Raw genomic sequence first — 26,628 nt, forward strand, 5'->3', positions numbered from 1 at the left:
TTTTCTATTTCTTCCTGAGTCAGTTTTGGTAAGTTACATTTTTTTTCTATGAAAATTATCTATTTTCTCTGAGTTTTATTTGTATAAAATTGTTCAGATTGTACTCTTTCTAATTTTAAAATCTCAATTACATGCGTATTTCACCCCTTTCTTCATTCCTAGTATTATTTATGCTTAACTTTTTCTTTGTAAGTTTTGACCTAGAGCATTTTACTAAATATTTTCCAGCTTTAGTTAGAATTCTTCTGTGGACCATTAATTATTTAGATGTGTGCCTTTTAGTATTCATAGTACAATATTTACTTATTTGGTGTTTATAGAAAGTTTTCTTTTACTGAAGAGTGGATCTATTTGTTAGCAGTTTTTTAGCATTTGTCAAGATTATGTTTTGATTCCTCATGGGCCAGTTCTTTTAACTGTTACATATTTGTTTGAAATTATGAATCTTTTTCTAACTTTTGGTTACAGATTTCTGTAATAAGATTAAAATTGTAAACTTTGTTGTTCAAAATTTTAGTATTCTTACTACCTTTATTTCTTTCTGATCTACTTATTATTTAAAAATCCTTACTATGATGTTGAATTTCTTCATTTTCCCTTGTAATTTTCACAGCTCTTTTGTAGCTGTGTTGTTAGTTACGCATTATTTAGGATTGCTCTTCCATGATTAAAAATCATAATAATCATCTTGGCCTTAGAATCTAGTTTGACTGATAATTAATACAGCTCCCTTAGCTTTCTTTTGTTTAGCATATGCCTGGCATATCTTTCCATCCTTTTTCTTAAAAAACATTTCTTAGTTTCTATGTCTAGGTGCATTAAATAGATTATTGCTGATTTTTCAAAAAATTTTTTATTTTGGTATTGTTATCTAGTGTGATAATGGTGCTTTTTGATAGGTGAACTTAATAATTTATGAATTTCATTATTAATTTGTTTGTATTTCTTTCTAGTATCTTGTACTATTTTACTATAAATTTTGCTTATTTGTTTGTATCATGCTTCCTACCCCCTTTCCTACTTTTTGTTGGCTGGGTCAAATTTGTTTTTATTTCTTTTTTTTTTCCTTTTTGGAAGTTACACATTCTCTTTCAAATATTTTGATGTTTATCTTAAAAATTTTATCATTTATCATTTATGTAAAATCTAGTTTTCCCCATATTCCTAATCAAAGAAAAAAACTTAGTTTATCTTACATCATATACAAAAATTAGCTCAAAATGAATCAAAATCCTAAGTGTAAGAGTTAAAACTTACATTTAATGGGCAGAGGGAGAAGTTTTATGGTAATGGATTTGGCAGTGATTTCTTGGATATGACAGAAGACAATATGCAACAACAAAAATAGATGAGTAGACTACATCATCATTAAAAATTGCTATGCATCAAAAGATACAGTTGTTATAGTGAAACGGCAGCCTATACAGTGGGAGAAAATAGTTGCAAATTGTATGTCTGACAAGAGATAATTATCCAGAATATGTAAAGAATTCCTGCAACTCAATAACAGACTAACAACCCAGTTCAAAATACACAAAGGATTTGAAGTGATGTTTCTCCTAAGAAGAGAGACGAATGACTCCACATCACTAGTCAATGCGGAAATGCACATCAAAACCTCTGAGATACTGCTTCATACCATTAGGATGGCTACTAAAAAAAAAATAATAACAAGTTTTGATAAAGTTGTGGGGAAATTGGAATCTTTGTGCACTGCTGATGGAGATGTAAAATGCTGTAGCCACTGTGGAAAACAGTGTAACAGTTCTTCAAAAAGCTGAAAATAAAATTACCCTATGATCTAGCAGTTCCACTTTTGTGTACATATTCCACAGAAGTTAAAGCGGAGTCTCAAAGAGATATTTGTTCACCCATGTTCACAGCACCATTATTCACAAAAGTCAAGGGATGTCAGCAAGTCAGGTGTCCACTATTGGATGAATGGGAAAAAAAATGTGGTATATCCATACATTGGAACGTTATTCAGCTTTAAAAGAACATCCTGATCCATCCTACAACATGGATAGACCTTTTAAAAAACATGCCAAGTGATATACACCAGACACAAATGAACAGATTGTTGTACAGTTTCACTTGTATAAAGTACCTAGAGTAGTCAAATTCATAGCAGCTGTAGTGGTGGTTGCTAGGGTCTGGGAGGAGAAGGGGATGGGGGAGTTATTATTTAATAGATTTTCAGTTTTGTAAGATGAAAAGAGTTTTATAAATGGATGGTGGTGATGGTTGCACAGCAGTGTAAATGTACTTAATGTCACCAAACTATACATTTGGAAATGGTTATGATGGTAAATTTTATGTCATGGGTATTTTACCACAATTGAAAACAATAATTAAAAAATAAATAAGAAATAAAAAATAGAAAACCAAGAAACTCAGAACATTTTAATCCTAATCACTCCCTAAGTAACTTGTTGTTTTCTGGTATTTGAGTTCCATCTTATTTTTCATCTTTTGAGTAGTTATTCCTTCCTCCTCCTCCCCCATCTCCTATTTCTATTGCTCCTGCTCATCTTCATCTTCCTCTTTATTGCCCTGTTTCTCCTTTTCTTCATCATTAGTTTATCCAGTTAATCACCATTTAGGTGCATGTTAAAGTTTACTACTATCTTTGTTCACAGTTGCCTCTAGTGTCACATTCTTTTCTCTGGATTATGTTTCTTGATTCTGAAGTATATCCTTTAGTACTCCTGTTTAACTAAAAGAGTCTATACGTGGTAGTTCACTCACTCTTTGTATGAAAATATCTTTATTTAATCCTCATTCCTGTTTTATAATTTAGGTGGGTGGGGAATATAATATTGACCATTACTTTGTTTCATCACTTTGAAAAATACAATTCCATTTTCTTCTAACCGTCACATTAGCATTAATAATTCTTGTCTAATCATCATTTCTTGGGTAGAAAATCTCTTTTTATTCCATAGGTTTTTAGAATCTCTTACCTTTGGTGCTCTGTAGTTTAACAAAGTGTACAGATGTGGATCCAATTTTATTTCTTCATATCTTTTATGTCAACAACTAGTTTTTTCCATTCTAGGACTTTGTTTTTTTCAGCTTTTTCATATGCTTTAGATTTTTTGTTATCTAATAATTTTAAACATACTTATTTTATGACATGGAATTGATAATTTTTTGAGGTCTGATTGTGTTGTTTGTTTGGATTTCTGGCTTTTGCTCATAAATGGAATGTTTCCTCATTTAGTTATATTATTGGATTCTGAACTCATCTTTTAGTGAATTGTTATGTGTGAGAATTATATGAGGCCAAGTTTGAGCATGTATCCTCCAGGTAGTTTTGAATCTGTTATGAGAAGCTTTCTAGGGGCACCTAAGCTGATGCCAGTATTATGCCAGTTTCTTGGCTTGAGAATTTCTGAATCACAGAAGTCCTGTGCATTAGAATCCCAAATGGTGGGACTATGTGACCTAAAAGTTATGAATTTCTAAAGGAGTGAATTTTTTTTTCATATATGTCACTGTCTTTCTCTGCTGAATGGCACATTTTGTAATTCACCTTTTTACTTACAATATACCCTTTAGGCCTGGAGAAGGGAATGGCTACCCACTCCAGTATTTGTGCCAGGAGAATTCCATGGGCAGAGTAGTCTGGCGGGCTACAATTCTTGGGGTCACAAAGAGTCAGACACGACTAAGCGAATGGCTGACTGACTAACACACACACGCACACACACCTTTTAGGATAAAGATTATATGGGGCAGGCTTTTACTTCAAACCTCAAGTAAGCACAGGATCTTTCTTCTTGACCTTATGTATATGTTAAAAGTTAAGTACCTAGAAAATGAACACAATTTCCCAACTGCACTCCTGCTCTAATGCTTATTGCCCTGGTTTCCAATCATTTCTTGATTACATATATCTAAGAATGTCTCTTTATTTAAAGGCTTATTTATATATACATTTAGAAAATGGTTGTTATATTTTATCTAGTATTTTTAAGAGTTTTCAAGAATTTTCAAGTTACTTAATCTCAGTATTGCCAAAGAAGTCTGTTCTAATAATTATTAAGAATGGTACTTTAGGAAATTCAGAATATTAACCATTATTTTATCTTGAGAATGTTCATTTCTTGGTATGTTCTCTAAAAACATATATAAAACTAATTTTCTTTTATTTTGGAATACCTTAAAAGATATGTGCCCAGGATCTGTTTTTAGCTGTTGTTTTCTTAGTTATATCTGCTGCTGCTGCTGCTGCTAAGTCGCTTCAGTCGTGTTCGACTCTGTGCGACCCCATAGATAGCAGCCCACCAGGCTCCCCCATCCCTGGGATTCTCCAGGCAAGAACACTGGAGTGGGTTGCCACCTTGCCATAATTGTATGTTCTCTGTTTAGACTCAGTGTTTTGAATAATATTTTTCCCCTTTTATAATTTTTTAAATAAATAGTTTGCAGGACATTATTAGCATTTATTTAGTTAGATTATCTTTAAAATGTTTTAAACTAATCTCCAAGCTGCTTATAATAGTAGCCAGGTTTGTTTCTGTTTTTTCCCCCACATAATTAATTGTAAAATTTTCAAAGTTCCACTTAATATATGGCAATGTGGACAGATAATATCAATAATAAGAATGTTCTAATATAAATATTCAATTTGTGGTTTGTGGCTGTGGTGTTCAAATCATGTATTTTTACTCTAAGTGTAGTCAACTAAGTAACAGCTATAATAAACATTTCTATAGTGTTAAAAATCTGGAGAACTTGTTGGTGTGGTGATTATATATATTTTAACTTATATGCACAAGGAGACTAAATTCAGATAATGACAAAATTGAAGTTGTTATGAAATAGTGCTTATTGTGTTTCTATGTAAATATAAACATTTCTAATTAAAGTAATTATTTATTTCTAATATATCATGGTTGATTACTAACAATGTGAACTTCTTCAGGTCCAATCCTCAGTGGCTGTTGGAACTCCAGATTATATCTCTCCTGAAATCCTTCAAGCCATGGAAGATGGAAAAGGCAGATATGGACCTGAGTGTGACTGGTGGTCTTTGGGGGTCTGTATGTATGAAATGCTTTATGGAGAAACACCATTTTATGCAGAATCTCTGGTGGAAACATATGGAAAAATCATGAATCACAAAGTTAGTATATTTTACTATTTTTCACATTAGTGTGGCAAATAATACATATAATAAAATTAAAATGTGATATTTAAAAAGATAATAATTTTCCAAAAACAATAAATAATCTAATTTCTATGCTAGCCCGGAACATGACCAACATGAGTAATCAAAATCCATAAATTATTTTTTAAAAATCTATAAATTATGCATAAAATTGTTAGTCCTCATCTTGTAATTTTGCAGAGATGCAAATAAGTAGACAATTAAATGATCTCTCCAGTAGAGTAACAAAGATCATGAGCAGACAATGTATCATTACTACTATAGTATCAGTATAATCATGACTAGAATGCATTTAAAATGCTTAATCTTAATAATAATAGATAGATGAAATCCAAATTAAAATAAGAATGGTATACTTTTCTCCCTGTCAGATTGGTAAAGATGAAAAGAAAATAGTACTCTGTACTATAAATGATCCATTGAAAAGAACAGTGTTAGATTAGACATCATTGATAGGGATGTAAATTGATATAATCTTTCTGTCAAGAAGTCTGTAAGTATTCATCAACAACCTTAGAAAGAAATGGTTAAAACTTTTGGTTGGGCACCTTCAATATTAAGAATCTACCATGAGGGAATATTCATAGAACAAAGCTATATGTGTGAGAATACTTATCCCAGTATTATTTATGATCATCAAACATTGGAAACAGTCCAGATGCACAGCAGGAAAGAATAAAATTTTAATCCATTTAATACCAAATGAAATAGATTGTATAAGAAGTGGGAGACTCTGATTATCAGTCTCAGAAGATTGTGAGTAGTTGCAAAAACCTAGAATATGAATAGGAATAGCCCATAAAGAGAGTGCTAATCTGTTCTTTTTAAATTTGTTGTGGTAATACAATTATAATTAATTGCTATATATATATAGTTGTTGTTAGTTGCTAAGTCATATCCAACTGTTTTGTAACCCCATGGACTGTAACCCTTCAGGCTCCTCTGTCCATGGGATTTCCCAGCCAAGACTACTGGAGTGGGTTGCCATTTCCTTCTCCAGGGGATCTACCTGACCCAGGAATTGAACCCAGGTCTCTTGCATTGCAAGCGGATTCTTTACTACTGAGCCACTAGGGAAGCCCCAAATATATATATTAGTTTTACGAAGTTGATGCTTTTCTGTCTGGCTGCAAAGATAATCTGCTAAGTAGTTATCAAGAGTTTGGAAACAAGAAATAGCTGCAAAGTTGTCAATAGCATGTAAAGCATTTCTGATAGAAGTCATTGTACTGTAGCATGGCTGTTGAGAGCACAGATTCTGGAATCAGTTTCAGTTCAAATCCTAGCTCTACCATTGATTATGTAACCTTGAGCAATTGTTTTAACTGTTTCTTTGTTTCCTTTTCTATAAAATTAGAGTAATACAGTGGCTCTGAGGATTAAATGAGCTAAACAAGTAACATACTTCTAGTAGTACATGTTACATTCTTTACAAATGTTTAGTATTAATCATTAGTGTGTGACTTATATGAATGTTATCATATAATCAATATCATAATATTGATTATGATTTCATAATATCATAATCGTTATCATAATCAATCAGATATACTATTGATTATGTAAATTTTATTACATTTAGTGAATTCTTTTTATTTTGACAGCATTTAAGGTGTTTTTACATTTAACTTATTCTTTCTGTAGTACATATATGACTAAGTTACATATGAAAAGTTCTTTTAGGAAAATGATCCTTTTAAATTTATTCTTGAATCTCCTTTAGTGTCAGTACTTTGTACCAGTACATATTTATTAGATATTTTAAAATATATATATATATATTTAAGAAGGTCAGTGTTAGCATCAACCTACTTAGTAAATTAGTGATTTATATTTTGTTGCTATTATTCTCTATTTAGGAGAGGTTTCAGTTTCCTCCTCAAGTGAGTGATGTGTCTGAAAATGCTAAGGATCTTATTCGAAGACTCATCTGTAGCAGAGAACATCGACTTGGTCAAAATGGAATAGAAGACTTTAAGAAGCACCCATTTTTCAATGGAATTGATTGGGATAATATTCGAAACTGTGAAGCACCTTATATTCCAGAAGTTAGTAGCCCAACAGACACGTCGAATTTTGATGTGGATGATGATTGTTTAAAGAATTCTGTGAGTATGATTGTTTAAAGAAGTTCTGTCTCTCTGCTTTAAAAAAAATATATGGTTATAAAGTAATTTTATAGGCCACCTTACCATTTATCTCTTCAACAGTTGTCAGGGCACATGTAGACCTTGAAAAAAAACCGCTTGCTTACTGAATGAGATCTGAAACAAGGGGGCAGAGCATCTCCTTGTTCCGCTCTGGCTGGGAACATGTGTGTAGGGCAGTGCAAATTTTTATTTGCTCTGCAAATATCTGAAAATAACTACAAAAGTATTTGTGAATATTGGTTTGGGATTACAAATAAATTTTAACAACTAGGCAAATTCACATATATGGAATACATGAATAATGCTTGTATTCTCAGTATCCATCAGACTTTAAATCTTTCTTTTCTTTTAATTAGAATTCTACAGTAGCAGTGTTTATGGTCTAAATTTTTTTATCACTAAACGTCTAGACCAAACTTATCAGTGTTTGTAAATTGTTGACAGTGAATTTTTATAGCCCAGTCTACAGTTTATAGTTATTCATTTTTTACCAGATGTTTCTTCCTCCTTTAGGAAACGATGCCCCCACCAACACATACTGCCTTTTCTGGTCACCATCTGCCATTTGTTGGTTTTACATATACTAGTAGCTGGTAAGTTTGAAAAGTTAATGTGATTTGGATAATTTAGAGCAAATTAAAAATGAATTGAGGTTTTAAAACTATAATGCATAAGAGAGCCTTATAAGTAAAAAAAAAATTTTAATAGATTGAAGCTGCTTCTAGGAAAAGTTAGACATTACAAAGTGAATAAGACATATTAATATAAGAATCTTAACTCATTTTGAGGGGAGAAAAACTAGAACACAGAGAGAGCTCAGAATCTGTTAGCAATGGAACAGGAATTAGAGGAGTCTTAGGCTATTGAAGAAATATTTTCTAGGTTCCAAATATCAGTCTTTCAGCCCATCAATCTTAGCCCTCTTTCCACTGACCCTCATTCTACTTGTATGTCTTTCCTCCTTGTGAAAGTGAAAGTCACTCAGTCATGTCCATCTCTTTGGAACCCCATGAACTATAGAGTCCATGGAATTCTTCAGGCCAGAATACTGGAGTGGGTAGCCTTTCCCTTCTTCAGGGTGTCTTCCCAACCCAGGGATGGAACACAGGTCTCCTGCATTGCAGGCAGATTCTTTACCAGCTGAAGCCACAAGGGAAGCCCTGTTTCCTCCTTACCATTCCTTAAACTTCATTGAGAATGATTACAGTCACTCCTTGGGTGCTTCTCAGTTCCTGACTATCTCATTCTATGACATTGGTTACCATTCCTTATTACAGCTCAGTTTTCTGCCTGTACCTGTGCAGTTTAGATTGTCTAGAGAAAAATATATGAGTACTCTTACTGATCTCACTTTAAGTTTGTGATTACCAATCCCAAGTGCCCCTTGTTGCTGCCTGGCAAATATACTGTATTACCCTAGTGTATTCACTCTTTACTCTCCTAGGTAACTATCTCCTACTTTATACTTTGCCTGTGAAACCTCTGTCATTCTTACTCTCACCTGATGACCTCACTTCCCCTTTCACAGAGAGATTGGAGCCGTCAGCAGACAGCTTCCACAAGCCGCATCACCTCATTTACAGCCTACATACCTCTAGACCCATGTACTCTTCTTTATGTGTATGACTATGTGAGATGAGCTCCCTACCTAGCACCCATCCCTTCTGTTCCTTCTTGCCTACTCTAGTGTGTTGCTGTTACATCATAAAATTTCCCCTTTGTGTAATTTGCATAACAGACCATTTCCATCAGCTCACAAAATGTAGGTTTTTCTTTCATCTTAAAGCAAAATAAAAAAATCTCTCTTAATCCAACTTTCTTTACCTGCTACCAACCATTTTTATGCTCTTCAATACAGCAGAATTACTTAAAACTGTTGCCCTGACTTTGTCCATTTTTCTCATCCTCTTCTTTCTTGGTACCATTCCAGTCAAGTTTGTGCTCCCATCACTTGACACAAACTGATTTTTATCTATGTCACTGCTGGCCTCCCTGGCGCTAAATTTGATGGTCATTTCTTTGGTCCTAGTCATCCTTAAGTCATCCTTATTTGCTTAGTCTCATCTCCTTGCCACAGCTCCTTTCCGTTACAACACTTTCCAGAACACTTGCCTCATTTATCCTTGTCTTTCTGGCCACTCCCACTCATTCTCCACATCCCTCCTAATTTCCTGTGGCTTGTGGCTTCGTCTTTGAATCTTTTCCGTTTACTTTCTGATGCTCCCCTAGGTGGTATTTGCTGATGACTTCTAAAATGTATATTTCCAGCTGAGGCCTCTCTTCTACTCAAAATCTCTCTTAATCACCTACTTCAGATGTTCATAATGTCATTTCTTATATTTCTCTGAACCTATTTCTGCTAAACGATAAGTCAGAGTATGTCACTCACCTGTGCAGGACCAATCCTCACTGCCCCCACCTCCAGTGGCTTCGTATCTTAACTCCAAACAGAGTTCTTAATGAGACCCAACAAGGCTCACTTTCTTTCTCGTTTTATTTCCACTACTCTTGCCCTTGCTCACTTTGCAGCTCCACAGGTCTCCTTTCTGGCCTGTGAACATGCCAGAGAACTCTTGCCTCAGGACTTTTGCACTTCTTTTTTTCTTGTATTAGGTTTATTTTATTGAAGTACACTTGATGGTGTGTTTGTACTTCTCTTCCATTTGCTGGTAATGTCTTTCCTCTCATATTACCTTGACAGGGCCATTTATTTTTTCTGGACTTTTTCAAGGTTACTTTCTGAGTGATGACTTTCCTGACCACTTTATCCAAATTTTAATTTACTCCCCCTCAATACTTTATTTCAAAAGGCAGAAAGGGGAAATGAAGTTGCCTTCCTTTCCTGTTTTTTGTTTTCTTCTTAGCCTATTAACACTGCCATGTACTGAGTTATTTTCCTTGTTTGTTTATTTTTGTCTCTGCCACTGGAATAAAAGCCTCTATATGGGCACATTTTGTCTGTTCTGTTCACTGCTGAATGTCCAACACTTCAAATGTTTTTAATTAAATTGTATTGAGTTAAAGCATTTCACTTAAAAATTTTTAATCAAAGTGTATAGTTGATACACAAGTTATAGATATACGATATACTAATTCATACTAGTTACAGTTATACTCCATTTATAGTAATTATAAAGTATTGGCTATATTCCTTGTGTTGAGCAGTGTATCTTTGTTTATGAAACATTTTATATAAGTAGCTTATGAAAGCATTTTATAATTCCACAGAGGACCATGGTTGGTGCTTTTGATTGCTGTTTTACTTAGGTGGTCACATTGTTTTAAGCTACCTGTAACCCTTCAGCAAGCTTCATTTTATAATTTATGGTTACTAGAATAAATTCAAGATAATAAGGACTATTTAAGTTTTTATTTTCAAAAATGCTTCTCAGGAATTCTCTGGTGGGCTTAGGCCTTGGTGCTTCCGCTGCAAGTAGCCTGGGTTTGATCCCTGGTTGGGAAACTAAGATCCTGAAAGCCATGTGGCACAGCCCCTGCTTCCAAAAGGTTGTTTATGGTGATTTTGAAAAAAAAAAAAAAAAAAGTATTTTGTAATCACTCCAGATGGCTAGCTGTAACTAGATGTTCAGATCCATGTTTTAAATGAACAGTTTCAAAAGGTTATCTTTTCTCTTCAGACTTATTATTTCAGTGTAAACCCATATTCCGCCCCCCCTTTTTTTTTCAGTGTTCTTTCTGATCGGAGCTGTTTAAGAGTTACAGCTGGTCCCACACCATTGGATCTCGATGTTAATGTGCAGAGGACTCTAGATAACAACTTAGCAACTGAAGCTTATGAAAGAAGAATTAAGCGCCTTGAGCAGGAAAAACTTGAACTTAGTAGAAAGCTTCAAGGTAAATATATTTTAAAGATAATGTTTTCCCTTTTTGTATTGGATTCACAGTGTAGAAACTGTTTATTGTAAGTGATTGTTTTATCTTGAAAAGAACTTTTTTTATTAAATGAAAAAGTGAAATTTATGCAGAATACAGTATAAATACTGTATAATGCTGTGTTGCTGTGCTTAGTTGCTCAGTCATGTCCGACTCTTTCCAGCCCTATGGACTGTAGCCCACGAGGCTCCTCTGTCCATGGGGTTCTCCAGGTAAGAATACTGGAGTGGGTTGCCATGTCCTCCTCTAGGGGATCTTCCCAACCCAGGGATTGAACCCAGGTCTTCCACATTGCAGGCAGATTCTTTACCGTCTGAGCCACCAGGGAAACTCATACAGTTTAATACCACTCACGTAAACTCACAAAACTAACAGTAAACAACAAAATAGCATTTGTTTCCCCCACGTACATATTTATGTATATAAATCTGTGGGAATAAGTACCTCTGGGGAGAGGAAAGTAGTATTCAATACTACTAATGAAAACGGAGCCCTTCTTATCCTATAGTAGCACTTTATATAAGACTCCCTACCATATTTCCTCAGTCCTTAAAAATTCTAGCTTCTAGTGAACTGTCGTTCTCTACAGTGTCACCCCTGTTGTAATATCTGGTGATTTTAAAATGCACGTTAGGGAACCTTTTAATAGTCTGACTTCTTTGTTGATTCTTCACTTTCAGTGAGCTTGTTCTCCACCCTACCTCTGCCACTCCTTCTGGTGGTAGTAAGATATATCTTAGATTACAGTGTCTAAAATTCTTTATTAATCTCAATTTCAAGCAAACCTTCTGTATATTCCTGCTCGTAATTTTCTAGTTAACTCTCTCTGGTGTCTTATGTGTTGTCCTTCAATTCCACCGTTACCTATAATTCTGTCACCCTTTCCCTATTCCCCTTATACCGTCAGGTCTCATTCTTGGTCAATCTTAATTATACCCTTACATACACTCTTACAGCTATTGCTCCTCTTTCTGTTAGTTACACTCCTTTGGCAGAACCCCAACCATGTTTAAATACTTTGCATTTAACTATGTGGCTGAAAGTTGCTTACCGAAAACATACACCATGCCAGCTAATCCCACTTGAAATTCCTGAAAAGTAATCTCAAATTTACTAAGATCTTGATGCTGCCCAGCAATCCTACTTTTTTTCCTTAGTTCATTTCTCTAGCCTGTGTTGCAAAATCCAATGATTATTTCCCGGCCTTCATCTTCTAGCCTATCAGAATTTAACCCAGTTGATCATATTCCTCTCCTGATAGCACTTTTTCTTGGCTTTTGGAACACTTTATCTCCTGGTTTTATTTTTCTTAATAAATTAACTGTTTCCAGTCTCATTCGCTGATTTGTCTTGAACTCAGACCTTTCAAACATCTATATTCATTTTCTTTACATGTATACCCAGAAGTGGAATTGCTGTATATTTAAGGTAGATTTATTTTTGAATTTTTGAGGACCCTTCATATAGTTTTCCAGAGTCTATAAGGGTTCCCTTTTCACCACATCCTTACCCACACATGTCTCTTCTTAGATACTCTAACAGGTGTGAGGTGATATCTCATTGTGGTTTTGATTTGCATTTCTCCCATGATCAGTGATGTTAAGCATCTTTTCATGTGCTGTGTTGCTCATTTATAATGTTCTCTTTGCAGAAATGTTTGTTTAGTTTTTCTGCCCTTTTGGAAGTCAGATTGCTTGCTTCTTTGTTATTAAGTTGTATGAGTTCTATATATAGTTTGGATATTAACCCTTTATCCAATGGACAGTTGCAAAAATTTCCTGCCATTCTGTCATTTTTTTCTTTTTTTTGCTATACAGATGCTCTTAAGTTTGATGTAGTCTACTAAATTTTTTCTTTTGTTGTATTTTTGACATCATATTCAAAAAAATCATTGCCAAGGCTAGTATTAAGGAGCTTTTTTTTACTACATTTTCATGTATGAAACGTATGGTATTGGATCTTACGGAAGTCTTTGAAACATTTTGAGTTAATTTTTGTGAGTAGTATGAGTTAGAAGTCCAGTTTCAGTGTTCTGCATGTGTTTCTCTGGTTTTCCCAGCACCAGTTGTTGAAGAGACTATCTTTTCCGCCTTAGGTTCTTGACTCCCTTGTCAAGTATCACTTGACTGTATATACTGGGATTTAACTCTGGGCTCTCTACTCCATTGGTCTCTGTGTCTGTTTTGTGCCAGTACACTACTATTTTTAACATTATGGCTTTGTAATATGGTTTGAAATCGGGATACTTCCAGGTTTGTTCTTTTTTCTCAAAATTGCTTTCAGTATTCAGTGTTTTTCATGGTTCCACAAACATTTAGGATTGTTTCTTCTATTTTGTGAAGAATGCTTTTGGTATTTTGATGCAAGTTGTGTTGATTCTGTAGATGGGTTTGGTAGTATGTATATTTTACCAGTGTTAATTCTTCTGATCCATGAACATGGGATGCTTTCTGTTTGTATCTTCTTCAGTTTCTTTTAGCAAAGTCTTGTCATTTTTATTGTACATATCTTTCACATGCTTGGTTAAGTTTATTCCTGAGTAGTTTCTTGCTTTTGATGCTATTGTGAATGGGATAGTTGTACTTTATTTCTTTTTCAAATATTCATTATTTGTGTAAAGGAATGCAGCTAATTCCTATATGTTAATTTTGTATCCTACACTTTACCAAAATAGTTGATTGGTTCCAAAAGTTTTTTTGGTTGCCTTTTTGAGATTTATACCTATAAAATCACATTGGCAAATACTGACAGTTTTACTTCTTTGCAATTTCAATACCTTTTATTTATTTATTTATGTATTTTGCTTAATTGTTATAGCTAGGGATTTTAGTACTATATATTGAATAAGAGTAATGAGAATGGCCATCCTTTTCTTGTTCTGGATCTTAGAGGAAAATCTTTCAGGTTTTCTCCATTGAATATATTATCTGTGGGTTTGTTGTATATGGCCTTTACTGTGTTGAGTTATGTTCCTTCTGTACCCAGCCTTTTAAGGGTTTTCATCATGAAAGGATGTTGTATTTTTTAAGATGCTTTTTCTGCATCTATTGAAATGATCATGTGACTTTTATCTTTCAATTTATTGATGTGATACATTACATTTATTGTTTTTTGTGTGTTGAGCTATTCTTCCATGCCAGGGAAAAATCTCATTTGATCACGATGTATAATCCTTTTAATGTGTGCTTGAATTTGCTTTGCTAATATTTTACTGAAAAACTTTACATCTATATTCTTCAGAGATATTGGTTAATACAGTTGGCCCTTGAACAACACGGGGTGTGTGGCAAGCCCTGTGTAGTCAAAAAGCTGTGTATAACTTTATAGTTGTTCCTCTGTAACCATGATTCTGCATCTACAAGTTCAACCACCTGGGGATCATGTAGTACATATTTACTGGAAAAAATTTGTGTATAAATGGACCTGTGCAGTAGTACAAAGTGGTGTTGTTCAAGGGACAACTATGGTTTTCTTGTGGTCTCCTTATCTGGTTTTGGTATTAAGGTAGTTCTGGCTTCGTAGAATGAGTTTGGAGGTGTTCCCTCCTCCTCAGTATTTTGGAAAAGAGGAGGATTGATGTTAATTCTTCTTAAAATGACTGGTAAAATTCATCAGTGAAGCCATCTGGTCTTGAGATTTTCTTTTTGGGAGGTTTCTGATTATTGATTCAATCTCTTTACTCATTCTCGGTCTGTTCAGATTTTCTGGTTTTTCATGATTCAGTCTTGGTCAGTTTTGTTTCTAAAAATCTGTTCACTTCTTCTAGGTTATGTAATTTCTTGGCATACAGTTATCCATAGTAGTCTCCTATGAGCCTCTGTATTTCTGCAGCATCCTGTGTAATGTCTCCTCTTTCATTCTAACTCTGTTTGAAGCTTCTCTCTTCTTTCTCAGTCTAGATGAAAGTTTTGTCACTTTTGTTTGTCTTTTCAAACAACCAGCTTTTAATCTGATTGATCCTTCCTGTAGTTTTTCTTGTCTGTTTCATTCCTTTCAGCTCTAAACTTTATATTTCATTCCTTCTGCTAACTTTCAGTTCAGTTCAGTCATGTCCAACTCTTTGCAACCCCATGGACTGCAGCACGCCAGGCTTTTCTGTCCATCACCAACTCCTGGAGATTGCTCAGACTCATGTCCATCAAGTCAGTGATGCCATCCAAGGGCTTAATTTATTCTTCTTGTTTAATTCCTTGAGATGTAAAGTTAGGTTATTTGTGATATTTCTAATTTTTTAATATATGCATTTTTTTGCAATAGACTTTCTTCTCAGAACCGCTTTGCTGCATCCCACAAATTTGATGTCATATTTCCAATTTCATTAGTTTTGAGTCTTTTTCCCTCTTCATTTCTTCTTTCACCCGTTGGTTGTTCAGAAGTATGTTGTTTAGTTTCCACATGTTTGTAGATCTTCTCACTTTTCCTCTTTTTATCAGTTTCTATTTTCATACCATTGTGACCAGCAAAGATAATTGGTGTGATTGCAGTCTTTTTATGTTTGTAAAGATATGTTTTTTGTCCTGTCATATGATCTGTTCTGGAGAATGTTCTGTGTGCACTTGAGAAGAATGTATATTCTGCTGCTGTTGTATGGAATGTTCTATATATGTTTGTTAATCTATTTTTCTAAGATGATTCATTTCCAACATTTCCTTATTCATTTTCTGTTTGTATAATCTGTCATTGCTGAGAGTGGCGTACTGAAGTCCCCTACTATTATTCTGTTGTCTGTTTCTCTCCTAGGGTTTGTTAGTATTTAATATATTTTGGTGCTCTGCTGTTTGGAGCCTATATATTTACAGTTGTTATATCTTCTTGATGTGTTGACCCCTTTATCATTATAATGACCTTCTTTGTCTTGCCGTTTTTGGCTGAAGTATATTTTGTCTGATATAAGTATGGCTACACTCACTTTGTTTTGCTTTCTGAAATATTATCTTCCATCCCTTCACTTTGAGCTTATTTGTGTTGATAGAGCTGAAATGACTCTTGTAGGCAGCATATAGTTGGAACTTTTTTTTTCCAGTCATCCACTTTGTGCCTTTCGTTTGGTAAATTCAATCCATTCAGGGTGATTATTGGTATGTAAGGACTTATTATTCCACTGATCTTTTGCCTTCTGGTTATTTTGTGTCTCCATTGGGTTTTTTCTTCTTTTTTTGTCTACCTTTGTAGATGATTTACAGTGGTGATGTGCTCATTGTTCCCTTTTTTATGTCATGTCTCTCCTCTAAATTTTTGCTTTGTCTTTACCATGACATTTACATAAAATATCTAGTTGATGAACTAGTCCTTTTACTGCTGATAGGAGCCCATCTTCACTCAGCTACAGAGGTTTCATCAGTTTACATCTCCTATTATATTTTCAGTGTCACAAATGATCACTTTTTATGCTGTGAATTTGTTACCAAATGGTAGTAGCTATAGTAAGTTTTAATGCTCTTTTCCTTTAACATTTATGCTATAATTAATTAACACACTATTCTAAAACACAGTTCCAGTTTTCTAATTCTGACTGTATTTGTTACCTTGATCAGAGCCTTGTGTACTTTCATCTTTTTTGTTTCGTCTTGAAGAATGCCTTTCAGCATTTGTAGCAGTGGTGAACTCTCAGCTTTTATTTGTCTAGGAAAACTTTTATTTCTCTTTCATATCTGAAGAATAACTTTTCCAGGTAGAGTATTCTTGACTAGGAGCTTTTATCTTTCAATTCTTTTAGTATGTTATTCTGCTCTCTCCTGGCCTGCAGAGTTTCTGCTGAGAAATCTGCGTATTACCTAATGGAGATTCTTTTGTAGGATACTTTCTTTTTTCCCCTGCTGCCTTTAAAATTCTTTCTTTAGTATTGACTTTTGATAGTTTTCATTCTAAAATGTGTTGGAAAAGATCTTTTTTCATTGGGACAGCAGGGTGTTCTATTAGCTTCATAGAATTGTATGTCCAGTTCTTTCTCCAGGTTTGGGAAGTTCTCAGTTATTATTTCATCAAATAAACTCTCTGCCCCTGTCTCCATCTCTTCTCCTTCTGGTATACCTATTACTCTTATTTTTACTTTTTAAATGCAGTCTGATAACTCTTGTCAGTTTTCACTTAAAAAAAAAAACTTAGTTCTCACTCCCCTTACACCTGAATCATTTCTCAATTCCTGTCCTCCATATGGCTTATTCTTTCTTCCATCTGATCTGTTCTACTCCCAGTGCTTTCTAATCCAGTATTCCTCTCACCTATTGAGTTCTTCAGCTCCAGGATTATTGTTTTGTTCTTTTTTGTAATATCAGTCTCTCTAGTAAGTGCTCCTTCTATTCGTTAATTTTATTCCTGACTTCACTGAGTTGCCTTTCTGTGTTTTCTTGTAGCTTGTTGAATTTCTTCGTAATTATTTTGAATTCTGCAAAATAATAAATACTGCAGTATTCTGTATCTTTGAGACGGTTGCCTAGAAAATTGTCATTTTCCTTTTTGGATACTATATTACATGGGTTTTCATAGTGTTTCATGAAATGTGTCTCTGCCATAACATTGAAGTAGCAAACACCTTTCTTTTTAGGTGAAGTTTTCCTTTGACCCTTAATTCAACAGATTGGCAATCAGAAGCCGTTCTTTTGCTTTCCAAAAGGTGGCGCTATAGCAAAAATTTTGGGTTTCTCTTCCCAAAGCTGACTCACCACTAAAGTTCGGAGTGTGTGCATGGTAAAAGCTGTTGGCAGAGTCTAGGAAGTGTATGCTTGGTACCTGGACCTTTTTGGTGGAAGAACCCAGAGGTTTGTGGACAGACAGCAGGAAATGCATTCCTTCATTTCTCTTTGCCTGCCTTCTTTCCTTTCTTACCCTCCCCCTCCCCTTCAGAAATCCTCCAGCTGTGGCCCTCATCACAGTCACTTTGCTCTCACTCATCACTTTCACTTTCTACCTCCTCTGCTCGAGAGGTCACTGCTGCCAGTACCTTGGATCTGCAGCCTCCTCCAAGGTCCAGTCCACCCACTTTCAGATGTGGGTGCAGTGCAGAAGCACTTTTGTTCAGCTGTGGATATCCAATTAATTGTAAATTGAAGTGGGGAGGAAAAAGGAATGACTCACAGGGATGTGACACTGATGTCACTCAGTTTTGACTTTTAAACGGTGATACGCATAAGTGGACAAGCATTCTAAGGTGTACTCTGTATAAATGTTTGTATTAGTGTACCTTTATGTAACCTCCACCCCAATCAGTATACAGAACATTTCTTGCATAGCATCAAGTTCCATCATGCTCTCTTCCCAGTTTGTAACCTACAACTCTGAAGTAAACAGTATTCAGAATTTTTCAGCATGAATTTTACCTTTTCTTGAAGCCATACAGTATCTACATTTCATACAGTATGCATGTTCATACAGTATATTGTCTTTTGTGTCTATTTTTTTGGTAACAGGGTTTTCCGTGTTATGTGTATATCAGTAGTGTGTCCTTTTTTAAAACTGCTGCTTAGTATAGTATTACATTGTACATAAATACTAAAACAAATTATCCAATGATGATACAGTAAGTGAAACTCATACATTATTAGCGAAACTACTGATACAATTAATCACTTTTGAAAACTCTTTGCAACATTTTCTAAAGTTGAAAATACACTATCCCATGACCCAGAAATCCTACTGCTAGGTAGATATCCAAGAGAAATAAGTACATATGACCATCAAAAGAAATATATAACAACATTCACAGAAACCATGTTTAAAATAGTCAATATCTGGAAATAACTCAAATGTTCAACAACAACACCTTGGATGAAATGGTCTGAATATCTGTGTCAGATCAGATCAGCCGCTCAGTCGTGTCTGACTCTTTGCGACCCCATGAATCACAGCACGCCAAGCCTCCCTGTCCATCACCAACTCCCGGAGTTCACTTACTGTATATCCCCATCAGAACTAGATATTGTCAGCTTTTCAAAATTTTAACCATTCTGATATCTGTATATTGGAGTTTTGCTATGATTTTAAATTTGTATTTTCCTTGTAGGTAATAAGGTTGATATCTTTTCATATATTTACTGTCTATTTGAATATTGAATATTCAGTCAATATTCAGCTCCCTTTTTTTCCATTAGGTCTTACATGTCTTTTAAATAAGTTTTATTTTACCACTTCACAAACAGTATCAGACCCTTATGACAGCCCTTTATGTCGTTGTTTTATAGTTTACCTGTTTCTGTGTTGTAAACCTTTCAATACTTTTATTTTATTCTTGCTTTATACTCATTTATTTATAAAATAGCTTTTTATTTACCCACATGTTTACTCTTTTTGTATTCTTTATTTTCTCCTGGTGATCCATGTATCCATCCAGAACCTTTTTTCTTTAGTCTGAAAATTTCCTTTAGTGTTTCTTATGATTACATGTGTTGTGACTCAATCACTCAGATTTTGTTTGTCTGAGATGCCTTCATTTTTGAAGAATATTTGCTGGTTTAGAATTCTAGCTTGGAAGGTGTTTTCTTTCAATGCTCTACAGATTTCATGGCATTGTTTTCTGATTTCCAGTACATTTGAGAAGTCAGCTGTTAGTCTTGGTTTCTTAAATATACTCTAGCCGTTTTTAAGTATTTCTCCTTAACTTCAATTTCAAGCAGGATGGCTATGATCTACCTGGTAAAGTTTCTTTGTATTAATGTAAATCCTGTTTGGGATTCACTGAGCTTCTGAATACTTGATTGATATCTTTCATCAGTTTTAGAAAATTCTGTTCATAATCTCTGAATATTTCTTTTGCTCCATTCACAATCTCCTCTCTTTCTGGGACTCCAGTTACATATATCTTAGATTGTGTCCCTTATTCCTTTTATTCTCAGTCTCATTTCTTCCATTGTTAGGTTTTTTTGTGCTTAATTCTCTATAGACTTGCCTTTAGGTTCATTTGTCTTGTCATCTGCTATATCTGTTCTGATATGAATCCATTCAATGAGTCTTAATTTCAGATATTGTCTCTTTTAGTTCAGGAATATCCATTTGCTTTATTCTTACAGTTTTCAGTTCTCCATTGAAATTCCCCATTTTTTGTTTACTTTTTCATTTGTTTTCGTTGTTTCAAAGTCCTGACCGCTAATTAAAACACCTGGAGAGAGGAATAGCTGCTGGGTAAACAGCCCTAACAGTGGCTGCATAGCAGATGTGTGTGCCTGTGAAGCCAGCTGGATAGGTTGTCTCTTTTGTGTTAAAGTCACTAAAGATAATAATAAAAAGAGTTGTAATGAAAAGAAGGACAGTGGGTAACTATGATAAACAGGTAATGGGCATTTTAGAAGATCTGGGATTTATGGGAAGGACAGAGACGGCAAAGAGGAACAAGGATACCTCCTGCACCTCCATACCCTGCAGTGTGGGGGTTGTTGAAGGAAAAAACCAACTAATGTCCAGTGGATACGTTTATGCCTCCCCATTTTCTACTCTCAACTTAGATGTCTTAAAAAAAAAGAAAAAATGTTTCTTAAAAATAATAAATACAGAATGTACCAATTTTTAACATGTTTTTGAAACCAAAGAAAAAGAAATGTGTAAAAAATACTGGATGTGAAAGGTCGTGATTGAATGCACAATATGGTGTATCTTACACCTTTAATTCAAATTAACAAATATGGACCACCATCATGTGAATATAATGATACTGTTCTCTATACAGACGATGAATATAAATTAGAAAATCTCCATCTTCTGAAGGTCACAGTCCCTTGGAGTTTTCAGATCAGTTCAGTCGCTCAGTCGTGTCTTGACTCTTTGCGACCCCATGAATCGCAGCACACCAAGCCTCCCTGTCCATCACCAACTCCCGGAGTTCACTCAGACTCACGTCCATCGAGTCAGTGATGCCATCCAGCCATCTCATCCTCTGTCGTCCCCTTCTCCTCCTGCCCCCAATCCCTCCCAGCATCAGAGTCTTATAAATAAGTAATATATGTATATAAGTAATAGGTTACCTAAAGCAATGTGTGCATAAGATTAGTAATCTAAAGCGATCAGTAATGATTTGTGCTAACAAAAAAATTATGATGAGGTAGAAATTTACTATTTGGGATCTTTCCATGAGCTGGCAGAATAATTATTTTAGGACCATTTCTTTTTTTTCTTTTGATGGTGTCTGGAAATATGCCTGACTATATTTAATGCTTCTTTAGTACTTTTTATCTTTCAATTAGAACAACAAGTTAAAATAATTATCCCTATTTTAGCTAAGCTGATGAAGCAAGTCATCTGTAGGTGGGCCTCCATTTTCATACATGACATTTGGAAGGCCAGCTCTTCTACATGTTTTGTATTAACATCTTTAAACCTCTCTTCATACACCAGACTCAGTTTTTCATATATCACCTGACATACATTTTGATGACAGTTTATGCTAGGATGAAAGGGAACTGAATGGTCGACTCACTGGCAGAGTGTACCAACAGTATTTAAAACTGAAGACCACCTATATTAGAAGGTAGATAGTTATAATTCTAGTGACATTATAACTCTAGTGGAGTTTTGTGATTTAATTTTAATCTGTTTACATGCTTTTTTTGTCAGTGGGTAGATGCTTTGACCAGTTGAATTAAGTAAAGATTTCCCTAGAAAAGAAATATATTGGCATTAGTTTTTCAATTTTAGAATGTGGGTATATTTCTCATTCTTTCTTTTTTTAAAGAGTCAACGCAGACTGTCCAGGCTCTGCAGTATTCAACTGCTGATGGTCCACTAACAGCAAGCAAAGATTTAGAAATAAAAAGCTTAAAAGAAGAAATTGAAAAACTAAGGAAACAAGTAAGAGGTAAATTCCTGATTCATTATTAATTCAGTTTAGTAGATATTTTTAAGTGTTTTATTCACACAAAAAAAAACATTTATTGAGTACCTGTTATGTGTTAAGTGATGTGAGCTGTATGCCAGTGAGGGAAAAGCAAACAAGAATGGCTCTGCTGTCAAGGAGCTCATGTTTTGGTCTTGGAAAAAGATAAAGAAATAGTTTTTTGCAGTACGTTGACAAAGGTCAGAAGATAAACACAGGTACATGGAGAGTGCACAAAGAGGAGCACCTTACCAAGATTTAAGTGAAAAAACATGACTTTTTGGGAGGACCTATTAGTTTGGAATAATTAGTGGAAACTTGTCTGGCAAAGCATTTAAATGAGTGGTTCATTTTTCAGTGTATTGCTGAAGTTAATTGAAATTAATTATAATTGTTGATATGCCTATTATATCTATTCATCATTTATTCCATTCAATAAATATTTATGTACTAGGCCTTATTTTATGTTCTTGGGATGCAGTACTAAACAAACCAATAAAAATTCTTACTGGAGTGAAGGGCAAACACGAGACATGAAACAGTAACTATGCACCTTTGTGAATGATATGGTATGTTGCAAGCTGATAAGTGCTTACAAATAGAGGAGAATAAGGAGAGTGGGTCTAAAGTCTAAGATGATAAGTTTTATTGTTTTAAATAGGGTAGTCCACATGAGCAAAATATTGAAAAAGGTAAAGGGGATTAACCAGACAGTTAAATGGGAAACACATGATCCGAGAAGACAGCTCAACCAGTGCAAAATCCCTACAGTCAAAACTATGCCTTGTGAGTTCAAATTAAACGTAAGAAGACAGTGTGGCTAGAGCAGAATGAGGAAGCAGGTGGAATGGGTGGAGATGAGGATAGAGAAATAAAGAGCTGAGGAGGGCTCATTGCCTGATCAATGGAGTCTTACTGACTGTTCCGTCTTTGGTTTGTTCTGTGAGTGAACCTTTTGCAGGATTTAAAGGTATCACATGATCTCAGTAAGTATAGGGAGAGAAAGAGAGAGTAGAGGGAAGAAAAAAGATACTGTTTTAGCTAGGAAAGTCAGACCTCTCTAGAAAAGTGGTTTTAGGCCAAAACAAGTAAAGAAAAGAAGGAATCTGACAGTGTCTTTTATAAAAAGGACTATTTAAAATAAAATATTAAGACACAAGGAGACTTAAAATTTGAGCATAATTTATGCTGTTCTCTTTTTTTAAGTAGCTCTTTTAAGAAAAATATCTTCATCAAATTTCTGTAGATTTTTCTTTCTAAAAATGAATAAGATTTGGAATATTATAAATAGAAAAATTTACTTTGATGTCAACACCGTAACATTATGTAGCACTTAGTATATTTAAGTTTTATGGCACTAAAAAAGCAGTGGAACACAAGGCACCAGATAGTATGGTTACTAAGGTGTCTTCAAAGAGGTGATACGGATTTGGAAAACTTGTTTACATAGACCCATCTCACTAATGGGCTTCCCTGATGGCTCAGATGGTAAAGAATCCGCCTGCAACTCGGGAGATCTGGGTTCAATCCCTGGGTTGGGAAGATCCCCTGGAGGAGGGCACAGCAACCCACTCTAGTATTCTTAGCTGGAGAATCCCCATGGAGGAGCCTGGCGGGCTACAGTCCATGGGGTGGGAAGAGTCGGACACGACTGAGCGATTAAGCACAGCACAGCGCATCTCACTAATATGTTCTAGGAGGGTTTTTTGGTTTTGTTTTTGTTTTTAAGATTCCTTGGGGTTTTCTTTGCTGACCATTATGCAGCTGCAAATATGAACAATTTTCTTTTGCCCTTTCTGATCTGGGTGCTTTTTCTTTTTTTATCTTACTGGCTAGAACTTGTAGCACTTTGTTGCAGAAGAGTGGTGAGAACAGATGTCCTGGTTTTCTTTCCTATCTTAGGGGGAAAGCATTAAGTCTTTCACCTTTAAGTGTAATATTAGCTGTAGAATTTTTATAGATACTCTTTATCAAGCTTTTTATATTATAGAAACTCTCCTCTATTTCTACATTTCTAAGGGTTTTTCATGAATAGATATTGAACTTTGTCAAATATATTTTTTGCATTGATTGATATAAGCATGTGTTTTTTCCCTTAGTTAACCTTATACTATGGTGAATTAAATCGGTTGATTTTGAAATATTAAATCAACTTTATATTCCTGGAATATATACATCCCTGGTCATGGTGTATATTTATTTTTATAAATTAATTCTATTTTCAATATTGTGTTAAGGATTTTTTTAATCTGTATACATGAGAGATACTGGTCTTTGTTGTGTTTTTTCTCCTTTTTTGTGTTACCTTTTTCTGAGTTTTTAGTTTGCTTTTCCTTTTTTGTTTTTTTTAAATATGATTGACATGTAACATTATGTTAGTTTCAGATGTACAACATAACAATTCAGTATTTGTATATGTTGTGAAATATTCACCTTAGTAAGTTTAGTTCACTTCCATCACCATACATAGTCTCAATTTTCTTTTTTGTGTGTGTGATGAGGACTTATAAGATCTATTCTGTTATTAACTTTGAAATATACAGTATGGTATTATTTACTGTAGACACCAGTGTTTTACATTACATCCCCAGTGTTTATGTATTATATAACTGGAAGTTTGTATCTTTTGACCATCTTCCCTCCTTTAATATACCCTGCACCCCGTCTCTTAGAACCACCAGTATTCTTTATATCCATGAGTTCGGTTTGGTGGTGTTGTTTTAGATTCCAACTATAAGTGAGATTTTACCGTATTTGTCTTTCTCTGTCTGATTTCAGTTAGCATAATGTGCTCAAGGTCCAATTCATATTGTCACAAATGGCAAAATTTCTTTTATTTTTTTATAACTGAAAAATATTCTGTTACACACACACACACACACACACACACACACATTTTATCAATTCATCCATCAGTGGGCACTTAGCTTGCTTCTGTGTCTTGGCTACTTTAAATAATGCTGTAATGAATATGAGAGTGCACACATCTTTTTAAGTCAGTGTTTTTGTTTCATTCTGATAAATACCAGAAGTAGTGTTGCTGGATCATATGGTAGTTCTGTTTTTAATTTTTTGAAGCCTCTCCATACTGTTTACTGTAGTAGGAGCCCCAATTTACATTTCCACCAGTACTGCAAAAGGGTTCCTTTTTTTCCACATCTTTGCCAACACTTTTTATTTCTTATCTTTTAGATGACAGCCATTCTGACAGGTGTAAGATAATGTTTCACTGTGGTTTGATTTACATTTCCCTGATAATTGGTAATGTTGAACACCTTTTCATGTTGGCTGTCTGTATGTCTTTTTTTAGAAAAATGTCTCTAGCTCCTCTACCCCTTTTTGGATGGGATTATTTGTCTCTATTAACTTGTTGACCTTAAAAATAAAAGTCAGTTATTTTTCCAGAAAAAATAATGGGTTTACTTGGGAATATCAGAGAATTGCAATAGGGCAAGCAAGCCACAGCAAAATCCATAGCCAAGTCTAACAAAGTAGAGGAACATTATTTTATAGAGAAAAATGAGAAAGTTGAGAAAGATTGTTTTGAATGAAAGTTCATTGGGGAAAAGTGAGAGTTTAGGGTGATGATGGTTTCTCATTGGCTGAGTTCCTGGGGTAGTTGATTTTTTGTACGAGATGTGATATACTGTCTTTCCCGTTGGGGCCTGTAATTGATGCTTTGTCTATAATTGACAGTTCTTTCTGTAATTGATGTAGAGAGGTCTGTGTTGAGTTTCCCCCGTCTGGCCTCCCAACTCCATTTTAGTGAGGCTTCTATTGATTTTCACAGATACTTTGTCAGATATTTGATTTGCAAACATTTTCTCCCATCCTGTATGTTGCTTTTTAATTTTGTTTATGGTTTCCTTTGCTGTGCAGAAGCTTTCTAGTTTGATGTAGTCTCATTTATTGATTTTTGCTTTTGGCTGTGGTGTCAGCGTAATTGTTGTATTGCTGGCCTCGTAAAATGAGTTTGAGAGTACTCCCTCTTTTATTTTTTGAAAGAGTTTAAGAAGAACTGACATTGACTCTTATTAAAGTGTCTGGTAGAACTCACCAGTAAAGTCATCAAGCCCTAGATTTTTCTTTGTCGGGACGACTTTGATTACTAATTCAGTATTCTTACTCTAGTTGCTTAACCTGTAAAGCTAGGTGTCCTGAGTTTTGTTTTGTTTTGCTGTGTTTAATGCTGTGAACTTCCTTCTTAGAATTGCTTTTGCTGCATTCCATAAGTTTTGATATATTTTTTATATTTTCATTTGTTTCCAGATTTTTTTTGAAGTTCCGCTTTTAATTTCTTTTTGACCCACTGGTTACTCAGGAATGTGTTACTTTCCACATTTTTGTGAATTTTTCCAGTTTTTCTCTTTAGTAATTTCTAGTGTCATATTTTGTGGTTGGAAAAATTCCTTGGTATGATTTCAGTCTTTCTAAATTTGTTAAGACTTGTTTTGTAACCTAACTTGATGTACCCTGAAGAAATGTTCCAGTGTTTGAGAAGACTGTATGTGTGCTGCTGTTGGTTGGAATTTTTTGGTTAGGTCCTAGTGGTCTGAAATATAAGCCATGTCCAGTGTTTCCTCATTGATTTTCTGTCTGGATAGTGTATC

At 34.6% G+C, this 26,628-nt stretch overlaps 1 protein-coding gene across 12 annotated transcripts in view; it reads left to right on the forward strand.

The window, feature by feature from the left end:
- The window catches only part of CDC42BPA (CDC42 binding protein kinase alpha), a 296,333-nt gene that overhangs the window by 155,199 nt on the left and 114,506 nt on the right, over positions 1–26,628 (forward strand). For all 12 annotated transcript variants that reach the window (XM_070385391.1, XM_070385382.1, XM_070385383.1 and 9 more), the window contains exons 7-11: positions 4,931–5,131; positions 7,036–7,284; positions 7,840–7,919; positions 11,015–11,181; positions 21,878–22,000. In XM_070385391.1, coding sequence (XP_070241492.1) covers positions 4,931–5,131; positions 7,036–7,284; positions 7,840–7,919; positions 11,015–11,181; positions 21,878–22,000 — 820 coding nt within the window. The remainder of the gene's footprint in view (positions 1–4,930; positions 5,132–7,035; positions 7,285–7,839; positions 7,920–11,014; positions 11,182–21,877; positions 22,001–26,628) is intronic.

Source organism: Bos mutus, chromosome 16, assembly GCF_027580195.1.
Source record: "Bos mutus isolate GX-2022 chromosome 16, NWIPB_WYAK_1.1, whole genome shotgun sequence".
NCBI classification, from domain to species: Eukaryota; Metazoa; Chordata; class Mammalia; order Artiodactyla; family Bovidae; genus Bos; species Bos mutus.